At 37.7% G+C, this 19,779-nt stretch overlaps 1 protein-coding gene across 6 annotated transcripts in view; it reads left to right on the top strand.

Annotated features, from left to right (window-relative positions):
• ITSN1 (intersectin 1) overlaps positions 1 to 19,779 on the top strand; it is a 144,595-nt gene that overhangs the window by 16,651 nt on the left and 108,165 nt on the right. For all 6 annotated transcript variants that reach the window (XM_065652341.1, XM_065652334.1, XM_065652321.1 and 3 more), the window contains 2 exons: positions 14,118 to 14,177; positions 19,170 to 19,262. In XM_065652341.1, the coding sequence (XP_065508413.1) occupies positions 14,150 to 14,177; positions 19,170 to 19,262 (121 nt within the window). In that variant the 5' untranslated portion in view covers positions 14,118 to 14,149. The remainder of the gene's footprint in view (positions 1 to 14,117; positions 14,178 to 19,169; positions 19,263 to 19,779) is intronic.

Genomic DNA, 19,779 nt, shown 5'->3' with positions numbered 1-19,779 from the left:
CTCATTTAGCAAAATGGCTGGAGTCTTTCACTTCTTTGACATCTGTGTCCTATGGGAACCTTGTTCAGGGCTTGTATTGCAAGGGAAGATGAAAAAGAAGAGGTCTTACAATCCTGTTGACTACTTTAAAAAAGAAATACACGATCTCTAGGCAAGTCAGATCCTAAAATGAAGTTCTATCTTCAGTTCATTGTTTTTTGTCATTACTGAGTGATGACTGTATTTAATGTCTTCTCAGAAATGTGAAACTGGGAAAGCTTAATCTTTGTGAGGTTTTACATGAGTGCTGTAAGAGCTGTGGGAGTCTGATGGAGGAAGGGGGTGAGTTGTGGATGAACCACAAAGTCTACTGTAGCATCATGCTCTTCCTGTGCTTTTATCAGGTTTGTCTTGCTTTGTTCTTAGTTGACCCTCCTCTCTATGACCTTTCTTTACTACTCTCCATAAAAATGTTTCATTTCTTCACGTTTTTGTGTCCCTGCCTTTGCTGAGGAAACAAGTTGCTTGAGGACGCAGAGTGCAGGGTGTCTCTTCATAGTAATCAACCTTCTGCCACCACACAGCTTCAGTGAATAAGGATCATATTGTTACATACCAGTAGAACTGTACTTACGTGTGTAATTGGGCACTGATTGATAGTTGAGATGTTAACAACTTGCAAATGTGAGGGTTTTTAAGGAATTCAGTAGGCTTTTTTTCATAGCTGCCTTTCTGCTTGAATCAAATTTGTAATGTTTTTTAGATCTATTGTGTTGGGAAATCAGAGCATTGTATTACAATTTTGCAATTTGATTTTTTTCCTAGTCAAAGACAGCCACACAACCATAATGTGATATGTAAGAAATTTTTCTGATTACTAGGTACTGAAAAACAGTGACTTTTGGAGTACCCACAGGGGAGAAATGTGTAAGCTACAGTAAATAAACCTTCACCATACTGCAGATTTGTAACTCACAGTAAATAAATCATTAGCACTAACAATAATGTCAATGTTCTTATCCTCTTTAAGGAAAGGAATTTTTATCCTGTAAAGAAGTATTAAAACATTTCAGTACAGGGAAGTGACTCTCTTTAGTTTTATTAACCATACAAACGTATTTGGTCATTTACAGAAGGACCATAGCAATGTAACTTGCTTTCCAGATCAAGTATGAAAGAATGCCAGTGCATATGGTGCCCTCCTCCTGTAACCTGCATTCTTGAGAGAGACCATCTTATCAACTGTAACTATTTGTATACTGACAATGAGCACCTCTTTTCTAACTGCTTGATACGTGCCTCTAAAAAAAAAAAAAAAAAAGTTGGATCTTCCATAGCTAGGTTTTTTTCTTAGAGTTGGTTTGTGTGTATGTCCTGGTTCTGTCTTGGCTTGAAATAATTCCCAACCCTTGGCAGAAATGCAGTGTTTGTAGCCTGGAACTTGGTGGCACTATGTTTGAGCGATCCTGTTGCTCCCTCAGCTGCTCAGCAGTTAGAAAATGCTGCTGTGGAATAGTGTTTGCAACATCCAGCTTGTTATGACTAAAGCGGAAATCTGTCATTTCTTCCAATAAACCGCTGCTTCAACCTATCTCTTCTTGTAGTGGGGGAAACCTTAACTTCACTGAATCTGTGGTTTGAAGGAGGCTGTGCTCCAGAAACACTCGCAGCTCAACTCTAGTGAAATATATGGAAAGCCTTCCTCTTTTGTGTGCCCGATTTTTATCATTTCTTTGCTGTCTCTGAACTTGTTATTACCACTGGTAATATATTCAGCAGGATTATTTCTGTCCTTGTATCTTAACTTTTGAAGAATCTTTTACCCCAACCAAGGATTGAAACTTTTCTGATTGTTGTTGAGTTGCAGGAGACTGACTTATGTGGCACACTTATCATCTGAAAAAAAAACTTGTCATATGCCCTAATACTTTTTTTTTTTTATTATTATTCAACTTCACTTGCAGTCAGTCCTCTTTAGAAAGAGGATTTATAAGTTGGAATATGCTTTTAAAATTTTTTGTATATGTATCTACCATTTACCATTTAATCTTTCAAAACGTTTTTCTTTCCCTTATCCCATTAAATATATTGGTTGCCTAACCTTGTGGACATGCCTGAAATGATTTTGCTCTTTTGTGAAAATTGCTTCTAGGCATTTTGGAGGGGAATTGATATCCTGATGGAGAAAGGAACCAGAAAAACCTTACTTCGGGATATACCCTGCCTTATGCAGTGGAGCCCTTTTACTTCAGTTCATTAGTGTGTTCTTAAGCATTATTTTAAATAGGAGACATTACCTATATGGATTGAGCTTTAACATACTTAATTTCTTGTTTAAACTTTATACAACTTCTGTATTCTAGATGATGTAGGAGAATCCTTTATCCTCTATGTGCACTGTTGTCTGATAAGCAACCTTTCTGGCATAAGGAAATACCTTAATTTTACAAATGCCCAAGGGTCTGTCCTTAGCACTATGTGAAAAAAAGCACAGGAAGTTTTGGTATCTGTTGTCCAACATTTGCATTTCTTCCCCAAAAAGCTGCTATTTAAAGTGCTGTTTTGTCTTTTCATTGTCTGCTGGAAGCATATTTGTGTTAAATGGTATACTAATATCCTTAGGTAACATCAGGTACGTCTTTGGAATATTTTTTTTTTTTCCAAAGGTGTCTTTTCCTTTATCAAACTACATGCCATTGCTTTAATTGGGTTGGTTTTAAAAGAAGTGTTTCATTTTCTGTAAAGCTGAGAACTGGTGATCCTACTCCTGGAAAAGCATTCCAGATCTTAGTACAAGTAAATCTTTAACTGAATAAAATTGTCTGCTTCGTAGAAGAAATGAAGCTTCGGTAGCTAACTCCTTGCAATATGTCAGCTGCTTTAGACTCATGTATGTTCTTTGTATTCACCTGGGAACTCTTATTTGTATGGTTTTATTACTAGAGTTTTCTAAATATTCTGCTAAAGCTGCCTTGCCTCTAGGTGATTTTCAGTTTCGTAGAGATGGAGGTGGATTGTTGTATTGTATCCTGTATGGCAGGTACTGCTTATCGTGTATCTTATTTGAAGTAGAAAAGAGACTGTGCCCTCTTCTTTAATCTGTTTTAAACACAGTTTGTTACAATTTCCTTGACTAAAATACAGCATTGGTAATTTATGCACTGTGTTACTGTTTTCAGAGAACTCTGGGGAAGTCCTCTTAAAGCCTGTTGTGGGCCAAATGAGTAGAAGCCAAAACTTTTAAATCTTTGTATGAGTCAGTCTACGCATACTTTCATTGTTTATATATATTTATATTGTACCAAAATAATTTCAAAAGTCAGAATGATTTTGTCTGTTCATGCCTGAAGCTCCTCCTCTCACCTTGGTGCTCGCATGCTGTTTCTCACACTTTCCCCCTCGCTGCCAGGCCGTGTTTTGTCCTTCCTTACACGTGCTTTCCCTGAGGTGCTGCCATCCCGCCTGAGAGGCTCAGCTGTGCCCTGCGGTGCGTCTGCTGGAGCCTCAGAGAGGCCGTCCCTGCAGCCCCCCTGCTGCCAGCACCTGGACATCTGCATTCCACATAACTCTTTAAACTCGTTTTTGTAACAAAAAGGATTTAACCTTACTGTTTGATGCAAAGTGACATGGCACTCTGTGTAGATACCCACACACATGGAGCTTGTGCTATGTATATATTTTATAGCTATATACTTTTTATTACATATAAGTTATATGTGTTGCTTCTGATGAAATCGAAAGGGTCAGATAGCTGGGTTAAGTGCAGTATTGGGTCACTGCATTTTACACAAATGTATTCAGTCGCCTTACAGTGCTGGGGCCAGAACTCTGTGCGTTAGTGCCGCAGAGCAGAGAATTTCCTGGTGGGTGCTGCATCAGAAGCTTTATAGATCAAGAAGACGTTTTTAGCTCAATATGAGAATCCTTATAATTAAATCTTGAGAATTTTGTTAAGTGCTTGCTGAATCTGTATAAATCCAACCACCAGAACTATAATTTTTGCAGAGCCTTTGTGTGACCCCTTTCTCTGGGAAGCTCTGTTGTGGAAGAAAAAAGTAATTTCCAAAAAAGTTAGGAAAGTGTCCATATTTTCAGGATTTGTTTTAAAGCCTGTTTTGTTCTTGCTGTAAGGAAGAAATTACAACATGCTGCTCAGTGGTGTTAAGCAATTCACTGATAAGTGATGTCTTTTTGAAATGATTTTTTTTTTCTTTTTGAAAACAAAAACAATGAGCAAGTCTTTGCCATTCACCTTCATTGCTTTGGAGTCTTCTTTTGGCGAAGTGCAGGGAGGTTAGCCATTCTTTAGGGATGCTACTCATGTTCACGGCGAGTTCATGGAATTCTTATGTATTTTCTGAGTTGTCCTTCAGAGAGTTTTGCCCTGTGATCAAAATTAGAAAAAAAAAAAGTAGAGGAGTAAGCTGCAGAGAATGACTGCTATCAACCTGTGTCTGAACAACAGGGTTAAGTGTGACCAGAAGGAAGGCAAATAACAGGAACGCTTGTCTAAATGACATAATATACCTGTTCTTGGGTCTGAGAGAGCTCTTCACGTCATGCAGAAGAGTTAGGGAGACAGGGCTTTGAAGAGATTCAGAGCAGAAGATACATGGGTGGGAGATGTTGGCTACTTCAGTTAATAGTGATGTGGTCTGACACAACTTCTGAGATGCTGATAAGACTTGGTAGACGCTGAATAATTCCTCTTATTAAAGCACTGTTTTGAAAATCTGCTTGACAAATCTGCTATAGCAAAGTGCTTTTGCCGTACCACTGCATTTATGTAACTGATTATCCCCTTTTCTCTAAGAGCTCAGAAGAGCAGATACTTATGGAGGACAAACTGACCTACACTGGAGTAGTTCAAAGGACACAGCCATCTGCCCCTTCTCCTATATCACTATCTTTATCCTGTCTCTGCCCTATTAGACCTTTCTATGTTACAGCTTTGCTTAGGAGAGGGGAAGGGGACTGGAGACACAGATCCTGAACTCTCTCAGCTTACACTTTTGCTGACTCTAGGGTTTTTCTTCCTCCTTACCCTTCCTTCAGCATAACTGTTGTGTGAAATGAAAACTTGGAACATCAGATATTTTTATTTCTTTTCCTTTTTTCATTAACCTCATATGAAATGATCAACTATCAAGTTCAGACAAGAATGGAGATTTGCACAGCAGAGCCACATGGGATTAGGTTAGGCCAATAAGTAATGAAATCTTGGGACAGAAGACCACCACTGCTGTCCAAGAAAGACTTGATGGTTCTGACCTATTCTGCTGTCCTCATTCCTCTACGAACATCAAGCTGTCCTTTGGTTCCAATCTGTTTAATGTTAGGGGCAGTTATGTTGGCCTACTCAGAAAGAGAGAGCACAAATCTAAACTGTGTCCATAATTTCTTTGCTTTTCAGTCCTGTGACTGAAAACACAGCTCACAGGTCCACCATCTCCACTCCCCTATCACTTCAGAGCTCATCCAGGGATATGAAAAAAGAATCCTTGTGGTTAGGGTGGCTTTAGCTGCAGTGGAGGTAAGCAGCAATGATGCATTGAGAGGGCAGGAACACTGGAGTAATGCTGGACCAATATGGTGAAACAGGAGAGTTCATGCAGAGTTGTGTAGTGGGAATCTGTAGGAAAGCGGGGGAAGAATTTTGTCAGCTACCCTCTGGTATATTTACATGACCTTCTTGGCTTACAAGTAATATCACAGTGTCCACCTCACTATAGGAGGTCGCAGAAGCAGTTGTGCTGCAATAGTTGATGGCGGATTAAGGAAAGAGTTAATCTGCAAAAAAAAAAATGTAATCATATTATTCTGTAGTTGGGCTGTTTCTTGCTGAGGCAGAAATAAGGTTAATTGTTATATTGACTGGAGAGATTAGAAATCTGATAAGGGAAAAATGCCAAGTGAAACAGAACTGCTCCAGTGCTACATTGGGCTTTCAAATCAACTATGTTATACTCTGAAAAACTAGAGTTAAAAAGTTAAGGGTGATTAAGTTAAAGGTGTGACATGACTATCAGCCTTGTCTTAGAATAATACACCAATGTACAAGTAACATGAAGCTAGCACTTAGGTATTACAGAGCTCTCAGGCTTTGCTTTCCTTTGGCTAAGGCTGGACTCCAGGCTTTGGCGACTTTTCTCTTTTGTTCTGAGTGTATCTTCTAATTGCTATTGCTTAGTGGTCCTTGGATCAGTTGAAACAGCCAGGTTAACAGTTCTGAAATAAAGCATGACTGTCTTCAGTTTATGTAATGTAAATAGTAGAACCAATCTGCTTTATCCAATTCTATTAGCATTCGGTATAACTATAAACTGTTACTTACTGGCAGTTAAGATCACTGCTCAAGTTCACGTTTGCAAAACAAAATAGACTTCGAGGGTCTAATAGAACACAATGCTTTCATATGTAGCACTGATATCATGCATTTCCTTGTCCTCCTTACTGAATCCTTCTTGAACTTAATGCCAGGCTACTGTAAGGCCATCTTGTAGCTGCAGCATGTGTTCGTAACTCCATAATTATTGTGTTTCAGATTTTAAGTTTTAGAACTTGTTTTGTAAGTGGAGGAGTCAGAACTTGCCAACTGCAAGTGTGTTAATGAAGTTTTTTAAGAAAAAAAAACCCCAAACAAAACACCAACCCAAAAACAAACAAAAAAAGAAAGCAGCTTATTACTTCATCTCTGTAAGTAAAGACAACTAAAAAGAAAAATGGAAGTTGTGAGTGCTAAGAAACTACTAAAATCTCATTCTAAAAAATAAGAAAATAATTTATACTTTACAAGCTCTGGTGGTTCAGAATGAAGTCAACAAATATTAAAGTGAAAATAAGACAAGATATTTATTTTATTTCTTAATAAGAGTTTTAGAAACAGATGAGTGGTGCATTGGATTTTCCATCATGTTAAATCTTTTAAAATGAAAGCCAGTCATCTCTTTAAAAAGAGACTGTAATTCAGTAACAGTTCACTCAGTACTGGAATTACTGGGTGAAATGCTGTCAAGATTAAAACCAGCCCATGTATGTACAAGATTGGAAATGGCCATTCAAATTGTGCTACCTAGACTATACAAGAAATGATCTTATCACTGCAGCTTTTGCTTGCTTTCCTCCTAATGTTAATTCCATTTGATTAAACTGAGAACTCCTTAAGGGAAAGACTTTTGCTTTGGTTGTATAGCCCATACTATCCTGAAGTATTTTAACTGTAGTGCTTGGGAGCTGTTTGAGTACTGCTGATAATATGTAGTCATCAGCAACATTTCTTATGTGGATGAAGATGCGGAGTGTAATGACACTGGAAGATGTCTGGTTCTTCAGCTTCTCATTTCCAACCTTATCATTTAGTTTCTCTGCTGGTTATAATACCAATGTGCAAAATATGTTCTTGTGGTTTATGATCAGACTGAATTAGGTTTCTATTCCAAGTTACACTCTTAACTTTTACCTGCCATAGTTTTCCCAGCTGTGAAATTGGATTTATCATTGTAATTTGCTTTGGGAAGGGATGATATTAATGCCAATAACCAGTATCTAATTGCTCCTCATGTATTGGAAGAAGAAAAGGGCCGAATATTCAAGGAATTAATCTCTGAACTCTCTCTGAAGAAATAATCTTATATGTTTGTTAAAGACAAATTCTGATCACCTTGCTCAGGTTAAATTTATAATTATTGATATTAATATTTACTTGTCAGTTAAAGAAATTATAAACACCTTCACCCAGAAGGGTATGAGTTAATATAGCCTGGAAAACTCAGTACTGTTTTAATGAAAGACAAGTTGTGGAAAACAGCAAGCCAGCTTTAACCTGTATGGCAAAAAAAAAAAAAGTCTGTTGTCTGGATCTTAAAACTTGTCTGAGAATTTTGAGTGATATACGTCTGATTTCACCAAGAGTGTTCCTCAAAACCGTCCTCTTGAACTTTGACCCAAAGGTCTCGAGGAATTAAAATGTGTTTTGGACAGTGTGTTCTTTAGGTAGTATTTCGGCAAGAACAGACAAAAACCTGGTAGTTCCTGTGGAAGTAGTTGTGGAGGGCTTTCCTGCAACAGCACTTAAAGCTTATGTGACTGAAGAAGATAAAGTGACAGTGCCATGGCAAGAAGATAAACCATGTCTGTAACTGCAAGTTTGTTGTACACAGAAATACCATTTTTGTTGTTAGCCTGGGGCGTCCACCACAGTTGTTGATAAATGTCAACATTGCATTGATAAGTGTCTCATTTTTTCCTGTTTTTAGAAAGTAAGGAGTTCTTTATTTGTGAGACTCTTGAGCTGTCGTCTTAGAGTGGACAAAAGAGCAGAGTGTCTTGCTGCTACACCTGTTGCCTGCTTGGTGGGTTAATGGTGATTTTAATTCCTTTGTGGTCAGGTTATCCTTTCCCCAGAGTAGAAGATAGGTACCAGGAATACAGAAGTGACTTTCTCAGCAGTTTGGTCATTGGCGCAGGTATTGAAAAGCATTTTCAGTGGTGACTAGCTTTGTTAATCTCATTTGAGTGCTTGGCAAAAAATATGATAAAGAGTAGAACTTAACATTTGTGAAGGTTTTAACAGTTAGAAGTCATTCCTGTAAAAAGCAGAAACTCTGAAAAGTTTGACTGAAAGTGGTAACTATATTAATGACCTGATCTCCAAAAGCAAGAACCAAACTTACATGAATTTCTCAAACAGTTTTGGTTTTCCAACACCTATATAAAATTACCAGGCTTTGCTGAAAACTGAGTCCTTTTATTAATACTGGTCTAAATGCTTTCCCATGTAACATGGGAAAACAACAAAACCTGCCGTTAGTCTGTGATACTCTCATATGACATTCTGCTTGGGCATATTTTGTAATAATTTGGAATTCTTGAGAAGGATGTGGGGTTTTTATCTGGTTGGTTTTGTGTTTGTGTTTGTTTTTTGTTTTTTTTTTTTTTTCCCTGTAGGAGGAGGAAGGTGACTGATAAGTTGTCTCAGGAATTACTTCTTGAATTGTATGCCCAAATTATCTTGTGAATGATTTTTTAGGAATAGAAATGCTGTGCTGCATTTTAAGGAAAACAAAAATATGATGTTATTTAGTGTTAAACTTGTCCATATAAAGACACATAGCACTGAAACAGCTAAATTGCTCTTAATTTTTACCTGCCATGGCTTTATTGCAGTTTTCTATGTAAACACGTCCTTAGAAGAGCACAGATAACCTTAAACAGAAACGATAATAACATTTTGAGCCACATCGTTAAAGACCATATGTGATATGCATATGGAAAGAATTTTCATACATATCTGACTTTTATGCATGTGTTGTTAGTGTAGTTGTTTTCAACCTGATTTTTTCAAGGTAAACACTCAGATAAGACATCAGTGCTTAAATGTGATCTGGGCTTGTGTACATATGGAGTTAGTATCTGTATATGTTTAAATTTTACCTTTATATGAATAACTATTAGTCTAGAAAGCCCTTCTTTGGAGGAGTGGAATGTTAAAAGAGTACTTTATATATAAAAGAGAGTACTACTTTGTATATAGATTATTGGTTTATGTGGAGAGAGTTAATTATTTAGAGTGACAGATGGGAAAGAAAATATTTCTGGGCTCATCTACAGTAGTATAAGATGGAAGAGGGAACACTAACAGCTGAGATGGCTGGGCAGCTCAGGGCTGGGGCAAGCAAACTTCTCATAAACTAACCTATGTGTGTTAAATGTATGTCTTAACACTCTGTCTATATAAAAATAATTGTGTAGATTTTGAAAGTTCTAATTGTACAGAATATGAAAGTTATAGCTGTCTGAATGCCTTGGTCCTCATGTTTGTTCTACACTTTATGTCTGTGTGCCAGTATGACATTTCATCATCCCCCTTGCTCAGGCATGAGGAAAGCCTCGTTGTGCTCTGAAGGCTACGGGAGATCGTGGATGGGAAGACTGTATTTATCCCAGTAGGATTGCCACAGTGGGAGACAATCAGGGCTGAGAACCTACCTCCAAGTATTGTCCATCTCCTTACCTCTGAGAAATAACATTGGTCCTCAGGCTGAAAAATGTAGGCTCATCTGGTCTTATCAACCCCATTATTTCTGAGAGATAATACTCTCCTCTTTCCACACTTTCCTGGTTGGAGGAGTTCACTCCCAGACTTTATGAGCTTTCCACCTCCCAAGTGACAGAGAGGTAAAACCCTTGAACACGGTAGATGTTGAATGAAACTGGAACAGTGCTCACAACCAGCATCCTTTCTACGTGCTCATAATAACACAGTGCAATAACCTGAACAGAAAAGAATTGCAGAGAGCAGATGTGTGTAATGGGTCTGATGTGCATTTGCAAATTATTGATCTCCTGGAACATCATTTGTTCATTACGCTGCTTTCACTGACCTGAGAACACAGACATGTTCTGGTGCTGCACAGACCTTTGTGGAGAGAGGGTGTGCAGTATGGTTGATGCAGGTATCAGGCTGTGAACTTGAAAGCTGGTGTGTATGCTTTTTCTGGAGAATGGGAAAGTACAGAACTTGCAAATGATCTTAGTGTTTAGTGGCTTATATGTTGTGTGGTAGTCGCTTAAGCCCTTTTGTTGGCAAGTGAAGGTGAGTAACTCAATGTTCTTTTTTTTTTCTGAAAGCAGTATAAAATATCTGTTGCAGATTCTTGAGGAAAATAAAACTACTTGATGGACTGTTATTTAACAATTTGTTACTATCATGATTTTGCTTATGGTGAGAGTTTCGGGATGGCTTTTTAAGGAAACAGTGCATATGATTGACTGACAGTGCAATTGTAGTTCCCTTTATTGTCTCTCCTTCCTGCTTGAATAATTTCTGAACTCATTGTTTAGTGTCAGTTGAATTTTTTAGAGTTCAAAAAATTGCTGAGATAACTAATTTCCTACAAATATCAGTAGTTAGAGAGAAACTGCTGCTTTCCTGAAGGGAATGACACAGAGCTCAGTTTACTCATTCTGTTTTTCTGTCAGCTTTCTGGTCAGTTGGTTCTACATCATTTTTGTTTGTCCAACTATATGTTTTTTCTTGTTGAGGGGGTGTCGGGGGGAAAACAGAAGGCAGAGGGGTTAACACTGTTGGGAAACAGGCAGAGATTAGGGTACAAGGAATGCAGATCTAACCAACTTGTTATTATTTCAAAATAATGTTGCAAATTGAAATGTCAGTGCTCGTATTTCCATTCCAATAATTTACAAATATATGATAAATTTATAATATAATGACTATGCCAGATACTTTTCTGGTAAATAATACCTGGTCTTCAACCCAAAAACCAGAATCATAGAACAACCTGGGTCGGAACAGACCTCGAAAGGCTGTCTGGTCCAACCTTTTGTGTGAAGGGGAGCCTAGATGAGATTATCTAGCACCTTGTCCAACCGCATATTGAAAACCTCCAGTGATGAGGACTCTACCGCATCCTTGAGGAGGTTGTACCAGTGATTGATTGTTCCCAGTGTAAAAAATTTCTTCTATCAAGATGAAACCTCTCATGGTGCAACTTGTACCCATTGCCCACTTCTCCATGTGGCTCCTTGTGAAGAGAAAGTCTCATCATCTTTGTAGCGTCACTTTAAATACTGGACTACTGTGATGAGGCCCCTCTGAGACTTCTCTGTGGAGAAAAGACCAAACTCCTTCAGTCGTTCCTCACAGGGCAGGTTCTCCAGCTCTTAAATACTTATACAAAAAAAACCCCAACCTATGAAGTCCCTGAGTCTTGGCATGTTGTGAAATTCCTGATCTCTTTTAACCTTAATTTTCATATTGAACAAACTCTGAGCTGTTGGAATCAGCTGTCCACAGTTGCAAAGTCTAATTCCTGCAGAGTTACAGCCCCTGGCATTACCTCGGGCATGTAAAACGAAACTTCTGGTTATGGAATTCGGGTGTTACATTTGCAATAAACAGGAAAATTAAATTAGTCTCTTACTGGAGCATGTTGATCTTGCCTTCTGTTTGCTTTCTATTGTATGTCTGTCTGCAGTCTATTTTGTTTCTCATTCGCTCAAGTTTAAACATAGCTTTCTGCTCCTTTTCTCCATTTTACCTGTCACTGTTTAATCTGCTTACAGTGAACACCCCCCCCCTTTTTTTTTCTTATTTTTATTTTATTTTTTCTTTCTTCTTCTCTCCAGAAGCTCTTAAGAATGTTTTTATGCTTTCTTTGACACAGGGCTAGACTTGAGACTTTTCACACCCCCTCCCCTCTTTCTGATGTGTTCAAGGTAAAAGAGGAATAAACTACCAATTCCTTTGGAGTACTGGTGGAGGAATATCTGAAGTGGCTAAACACTGTCCATCCTTTTAAGCACTCATCTGTCACAGTATTTACAATATTTAAGTTTTCTTAACTTGCAAAAAAACCCTAAACCAAAACAAAGACCGCCACCACTCCTCCTCAACCCACCCTCTCGTTCTCCTTTTCAAGTCTCTTGTCCTCCCGTGGCTGCCCCAAGTGCATTTCCTGTCCTTCTGCATACTCTGGGAAATTGAAGTAGGAAGATAATCTGTGCTCTGCTGATCTGCCTCGTATTATCTTTTTAACACTCGAGTGTAAAAGCTGCCTGTGCTGTAAGATTCAATAGTACATATGTGGAACTTTAGAGAACTCTCCTTCTTTCCCCCCGCCCCCCTCCAGGATTTGCTTGCATTTGTAAAAAGTAGAAGCATAATAATAGAGGAATTGCCTGCAACAGAGTACAATAAAAAAAAAAAAGCAAGGTTTGAAGTGCTGATCTTTAGCACTTAAGAAATGCTTTTGAAAGAGCTGTACTACTAAGACTGCCTATTCTGAAAACACTGTATCAGTATTATGTGATTTTATACTTTTGAGGTAGTGTTTGCTGTGCATGAAATTCGTATTGGCTGTGTTACCTCGCATTTGGAAGAAGGTTTCTGACTCATGTACCACACTTGGTTGCTCTGCCAAATTATGAGGAAAAAAAAAATCAGTATTTTTTCATAGTTCTCTAAATTATAACTGATGGGGAGACCGGCTTACAGAAGTGTTGTGGGTTTTTCTGCAGTGACATCTGTGGAGTGTATATATAGTAGGTTCCCAAGTTGGAAGCCAGAAGAGTATGTGGGAAGCGTGAAAAGGGGGATGGGAGGGGAGCAAACAAGAAATTCAGACAAAAGGAAATTGTTGATGCAAGTTAATGCCTTTTCTTAGTGATATTGATAAATTTCTGCTGCTGTTCAAGCAGTCTAAATTATTCTCCTTCTGATTCTGTTTCCTTTTTCTTTTCTCCTGTTGCCTAGAAAACATGAGTGGAATCTAGTTGGACAAGAGGCTGCTTTTTCATTGTTTTGTGGCTCTGTTGCTAGCTATTGTCCTCTTTGCTCAGGCAGTTCATGTCAGTCTTTGTGTGGAGTAAGAAAAATGTTTTTCCTTTTTTCTTTAAAGATTAAGTTCTAAACTGTGTGGGTTGCTTTTATTTGAAAAGCAAGCAGTGCTAACCTAAGAGTATCAACTATCAGCTAACACATTTTTGCTTGTGATGTCGCCTTTAGCACTTTCTTCATTCAGATATACTTCTTAAATTTGTGGGCTAGTTTTGGGGGTAAAGCAGTCTTGAAGTCTAGTTTCACTTTTTAATAGACTTTGTTTGAAATTAAGGAACTCTAAGTAAGACAGCTCATTTAATGACTTTTTCTGTCAGGTATAAAAACCAGATCGCTGACAATGTTGTATGTTTTCAACAGCTGAAAATAGAGCCAATATTGCTCTTAAGTAGGAGCAGAGCCGTAAGACCCAGTAAAGTAGTGCAGCCTTAAGCAGTGTCACTGAGATCTTGTTTGTTGTGGCTTACTTAGCCCTGTTCTTTACTACATCACTGATTATTTATGAATGAAGATTGTTTTTGAGGACACTCTTGAAACAGAACTGAAATGTAGCTGTTTGCTAGTATGAAAATGCACTCATGGATGCATAGGATAGTGCAAAAATGAGACATTTAGTTCTCTTGTATGTTACAGTTCTTACAGGTAGTATTTATATGATCATACTTCTTCATTGCCTTTATTTTGCTGTACTAATTGATTATATGATGGTAAGAAAATATGTTGAAAATGGAAGATGCTGTAACTGTTTGATTATCTGTCGTGTTATTTTTTTCTTTTTCAGGCATCTATTAACAAGCTAAAAGTGACAGAACCATGGCTCAGTTTCCAACACCTTTTGGGGGTAGGTGGTTTATAGTGTATTCTGAAATAGTCTTATACGCAAAAATTCTGCATAAATGTGTTGCTTTCTAAATATGCTCTGTATGGATAGTGTTTGTAGATAGTGTGTCTTTCTGAGATGATAGTTTATCTGATTTGTGATGCTTTTGCAGACCCCTTAGAGAACAAACATGAAATTTTGCAGAGATATCTCAGGAGAGTCAAACAGAAAAGCTGTGCTGGATCCCTTTTTGTGCACTGATCCGTTACAGTCCTATAGTTTGTAACTGTGGGGCAGATCCAGGCCACTCAGCCACTGACAGTAGGGCATAGCCTCATCCTGCGCTTACTCAGTTTTGTTTGCCTGTCTTAAGCTTCCCTGTTCAGTCCTGCCTGCTTTTTTTTTTTAATATACTTTTATATACTTTTTTTCAGAGGAAAGTCTAAAATGCTGTTTAAATGTTATAAATTCTAGCTTTATAAGCACTACTTGTGGCGGAGAAATGGATGTGCTTTTTCTTTGAGGATTCTTGGACTTTCTAATTGCTAAAAAGTACAGCAGATGCCTTTAGATGCTATCATTTAAAATATATGTTCCTTATTGTCCCATAACCCATGTTTATATTAGAACAAAGGTGCTGTATTTTTTTAGCTCTCCATTTATAACAAGGGAAGATATAGCAACTTGAACTTCAGTCTTTTTGAAAGATCCAGAAAGGGCCCTGGTAATGCAATAGAGACATTACTTTTTGCTGTTCCCATCAAACATGTTTTTGAGCCCAGTTTTGCAACCGATCTGAAGTAAGATTACAAAGATAAATTTCGCTTCTGACACGTAGTAACTAGTTTGGTTCTGCTTAAATGTTGCATCTGTTAAGGGCTTTTCTCTGGAGATGCAGATATGATTCTTATGTGTATGTTTGTGTATACATATATATACATATAAATATGCATACACACACCAAAAAAAAGCGTGTCTGTATATAAATATATATGGAAATCTTTGGGATCGGATATAGCTAGGAACTAAATTTGTACTTAGTGTTTCATTGGGAGACTTCAGTCAACACGTGTGTTATTCAGAGTATGTTGTTAGAGGAACCCAGTTCTTGTTAAACACAACTGATTGCATCCACTCTCTGCCAATCCGAAAAAGCCTGTGAAGCACAACAGAAAGAGCAACTCTTTGCATGTGGTAGCTAGAACAAATGTATGATGGAAAGCTGCCATTCATTGTCTCAGTTATCTTTAGCTCCAGCCTTCTGGAATTAAATCTTGTTTGGTGCCAGACTTTAGGAGTAAAGCTGGCTACCAAAAACCTCGATCAAATGAACTCACAGGACAGTTCAATGTAGGATACACTTTCAGATCATGTAAAAAGTTGTGAATAGCTTCATTTCACTGTGATTTTCCCAGTCTAAGAGAAGTCATGATGTGAATGAAATCTGCTTGTTCAGACCGAAGTATTTCCGTTTGTTTAGAGTTTGGACTGTGCTTTGCATGCACCCAAATTTAAACATGTACATGCATTCTTAATGGAAATCTTGTCTTCAAAGCATTCTCCTCTGCTGTCTTCAGAGTTTGCATTACAGATGGATAGCAGCTTTCTTTTTTCAACTTTATACATTGCCATTTGATCTTGCATCTGTTGTCCAGAATCCTATTAATTCTAGTACATGGCTTTAGGAAGGAAGGAATTCACTATTTCTTCTCAAACAACTTTTCTCGTCTGACTGCTCTGCAAAGAGGAAGTTTAAATAAGCATGTGCCTAATGTAGTTTCTGGACTGTCTTTAATTTGTAATGTGGCGTGAGGGAAGTTGGTTATGACATTAATACTTGAACCAAGTCTACCAAGTAGCATCATATCTCCTCTTAGAAGAATGACAGCAAAAGTCTAAGATTGTTGTAAGGCGAAACCAATGGTGGAAAGAAAATCTCAGTTTTTATGAGGAAATTTGTCATCCTTTTGAGAATGCAACATTTTGTTGCCTGTAGTCACCAATCAAATGCAGAGGAGAAAATTTATGCAGTCTCCATCTTTGGAGAGCCCTCGCTCCAAATGCGCAGCATCTAGTATCCCTCTGCTTGTGAATCCCAATAATGATGTTTTTGTTTTTATTTAACTCCCTTTCTTTTTAAAGAATCTTTCAAGTCAGCTTGGGAAATGGGTATGGAAAGAGGACAGCACCTGCTATTGAAATTGGGGTGACTCATTGATATTCCAGAACACAGCTTACTTTAAGGATGACTAATGGAAAAAAGAAATAGGCATGGTAGGATTTTTGTAATTGTTAGGAAGAATGCGGTATGCTCGACCTTCTGTCAATTTGTCCAGAAGAAAATGCCCATTTCATATATGAGAGCCCACTGCTTTGTTTTTAATGATGAGGTGCATTACTAAGCCATGTAAAAGAAAAGGTGGTCAGAGGGTTTGCTGCTGCATTCAAGAATGGCTTGCTTATGAGGCAATTTTGTGGTTTGGTGACTGCCTCCTTTGTATCCAAATATATTGAAAAGCCCCACAGCTTCTGTGTTAGCATCCAGGATCTGAAGACATGAATGATGTCTTGGTGTTGGGAAAGATCCTGCTTCATGCCCTCCCATATATCTTCTAGTTTTCTCAAATAAAAAAAGATGGAAACAAGGCAATGCCATTCATACTTTTCTGACTGAAGAGGCTGCTAAGCTTGCTTGGTTTAGCATTGGGTGTTTTGATGTTCATACCCACAAAGGAGATCTACTGTTTCAATACCAACCAGATCTCCATCTGGAGGAGTAAACGTTGACAATCATTTGTACCAGTTACAGGGATTCCGGAGAAGAAATCAACAAATTTAGTTTCAAAATAGTTAACAGAATACTTTTTTACTTACCTTATGCCATAAGAGTTTTTAGTTCTGGTTTTTTATTGCCTTCTTTGTGGAAGGTTAGGAAGAGCTGGGGGGTAGGGATTGTTATGTTTTTTGGGCTTTGGTGTGTTTTGTTGTGTGTGGGAGGGGGTTTTGTTTGGTTTTCTGTTTTGTTTGGGTTTTTTTCTGTTTGGTACTATAGTCATGCATACCTCAAATTCAGAGAGAGCAAGCCAGCAGATCATCGCAAATTCAATGTTTTTTGTTCTGTGTTGTGTGTGGGTTTGGTGTTTTGTTGTTTTTTTTTTTTTTTTGTGGTTGTTGTTGTTTTGGTTTTTTGGGGTTTTTGTTTGGTTGGTTTTTTGGGTTTTTTTGTTTTACTCTCCCCACATTATATTCAAGAAATTCTCCCTCTTTGTGTAAGATACCACATCCAGCCTTAGGATCTTAGGCTGGAGTAGTCATCTCCAATACAGGGATGTGTTCATCTGCCCCTAGTTGGTCTAGTCTGCCTATTGGTCATAAAGTCTTAACACCATTCCTTTCATCCTGTCAGGAGTTCATGAGAAGATGGGGGAGATTATTGCATATGTGAACTATTGTGTTTTGGAATGTTCATGCCCAAAGAAGAGTCCTTTTTCATTCCCACAGGGAGCACAGCTATGAAATCTGTTTACGGTGCCTCTGTGAGCTTAATCACTAAAATTCTGGGATTTTTTTGACTAATCTTAAAATGCCCTGTCTTTGAATTAGATATTATTAGCCTGTCTGCTTTTAGAAATACACAGGCTACCTAAAAGTGAGATAATTTTTTACCAAGAATGTCTCTCTTCTTTCATTAATGAAATCTACCATTTAAAGTAATGTTTTTCTTCTCTTGTCCATTTCCTTTTCTCTCCAAAGTACATCTTGCCACATGAAAGTAGATTTTTAAATAGAAGTAGTTCAGGAGGCAGGAAATTCTCATGTTCTTTATAATTGCTGAGTCTGATTCTGCCTCAGCCTGCAAGCAGCTTGAAAGACTTGCTGTAAATATTTGTGTACCTTATTACTTGAAATTTAATCTCTGAGACTTTAGTGCTGAGACAGAGTGAATGCTAGATCTTCTCTTTATTTTCCTACAAGTCTACATTTTATCTTCTAATATTACTTAGATAAAATAGTGATTCTGTTAACTTGGATGCCTTCGTGTTGTTACGTTCCTATACAAATAGGAGTTACAGTAAGTTGCACCAGTGTAATGTACTTCTATGGATGTTGAAATCCTTATGTTTTACTGGTTAGAAATCGTTGAGACAAACCTGAAATACAGAGTTAGAGTGTTTATTGGAGGTCTCGAGTGGAAGCTGAGATATGTTTGCTCTGAATGTAAATGATTTGGTGGATGAAAGTGAAATGCCTGCAAGAGAAGTGCTGCAAAAATGAAGGTAAAACTGGAGAAAGCGTTGTGGAAAGACAGCACTGTAGAAGGGTAGTAAATCTCAATATAAACTAAATATTCACCTCCAATTCATGAGTGTGGTGTGAAGAATCTGGTGTGTGTAACACATTCTTACTCAGATATCTCATTTTCAGAGGAATGAGGAACACACTTTGCTGTGCTATTGTTGCCCAGGAGAACTGTTTAGTATCTGGTTGAGTCACACTTTTCCTAGACAAGTAGGGAGAAGAGTTCTCTTATAATAGTACAAAACCACATAGTATTTGAGGTACCTTTTCAGTTAAAAGAACTTGAATTGCATTTCAGCTATATATGCTCTGAGAGACAAATGACTTCCTACCCCAGATATTAATATCTAGTGCTATGAACCTACTCGACTATATCCTCTAGTATGCTGATGTTGTCTTTTAATAGAGCATTTGTAAGTTTGATTGTACTTTGAGTAGCCTGGTTGTAACTGAAGATTTGTATGAGCCAGATAATTGAATCGGTGCTCAGCAGTCATCTTAATTAGGTAACACAGTCCTGGTAAGTTCATACATCCTAAATTACTATTTAAGGATTAATGGAGTTTTCAACTATAGGCTTTGGATGAACGGCTTCTGTGTATATATTGTTTTTAGACGTCCAGTATGGTATGGTAAAATTACACTCAGAAATAAAAATGGTGCAGTTTTTAGATAAGGTTTCTTAATTTTATTTCTCAATTTCTTTTGAACTAGGCAACCTGGATGTCTGGGCTATTACTGTGGAGGAGAGAGCTAAACATGATCAACAGTTCCATAGTCTGAAACCAATATCTGGATTTATCACTGGTAATGAAATAGTTTCGACTTCTAATTTCATTTAATTAAATCTTGACTAATGAGCCTAAATATGTACAGAGTTCCCTGGGAGACATTTGGGCATAAGAATTTAAAAAAATGGAACAGATATTCCTCATTTTATTTTCTGTTTTTTGTATGCCTTACCACATCAACCCATCTTTTCTGTTATTTTCTGATATTTTTCTGATATTTACCAGCTATACAACTGGTTTATGCTGCTTGATTTTTTTCTGTAAGTAGCAATAAAATAACTGTGCTAAAATAAAATAAAACAGTTCTATCGTGTAGAGCCAGCTGATACTTAGAAACTGTGGAGTTAGAATCTGGGATGTGGAATCACTCTGATGCCTGGTAATATTTATAATACTTTTAATTTGCTCAGTAAACTAGCTCACTGTACTGAATCTGGCTGAGATGGAGTCAACTTTCTTCACAGCAGCCTGTATGACACTGTGTTTTGGATTTGTGACTAAACCGGTGTTGATAACACATCAACTTTTGTCTA

The sequence above is a fragment of the Caloenas nicobarica genome, chromosome 1 (genome assembly GCF_036013445.1).
Source record: "Caloenas nicobarica isolate bCalNic1 chromosome 1, bCalNic1.hap1, whole genome shotgun sequence".
Taxonomy (NCBI): Eukaryota; Metazoa; Chordata; class Aves; order Columbiformes; family Columbidae; genus Caloenas; species Caloenas nicobarica.
The sequence above is the reverse complement of the archived record's forward strand: the minus strand, read 5'-3'. Positions and strand labels throughout refer to the sequence as shown.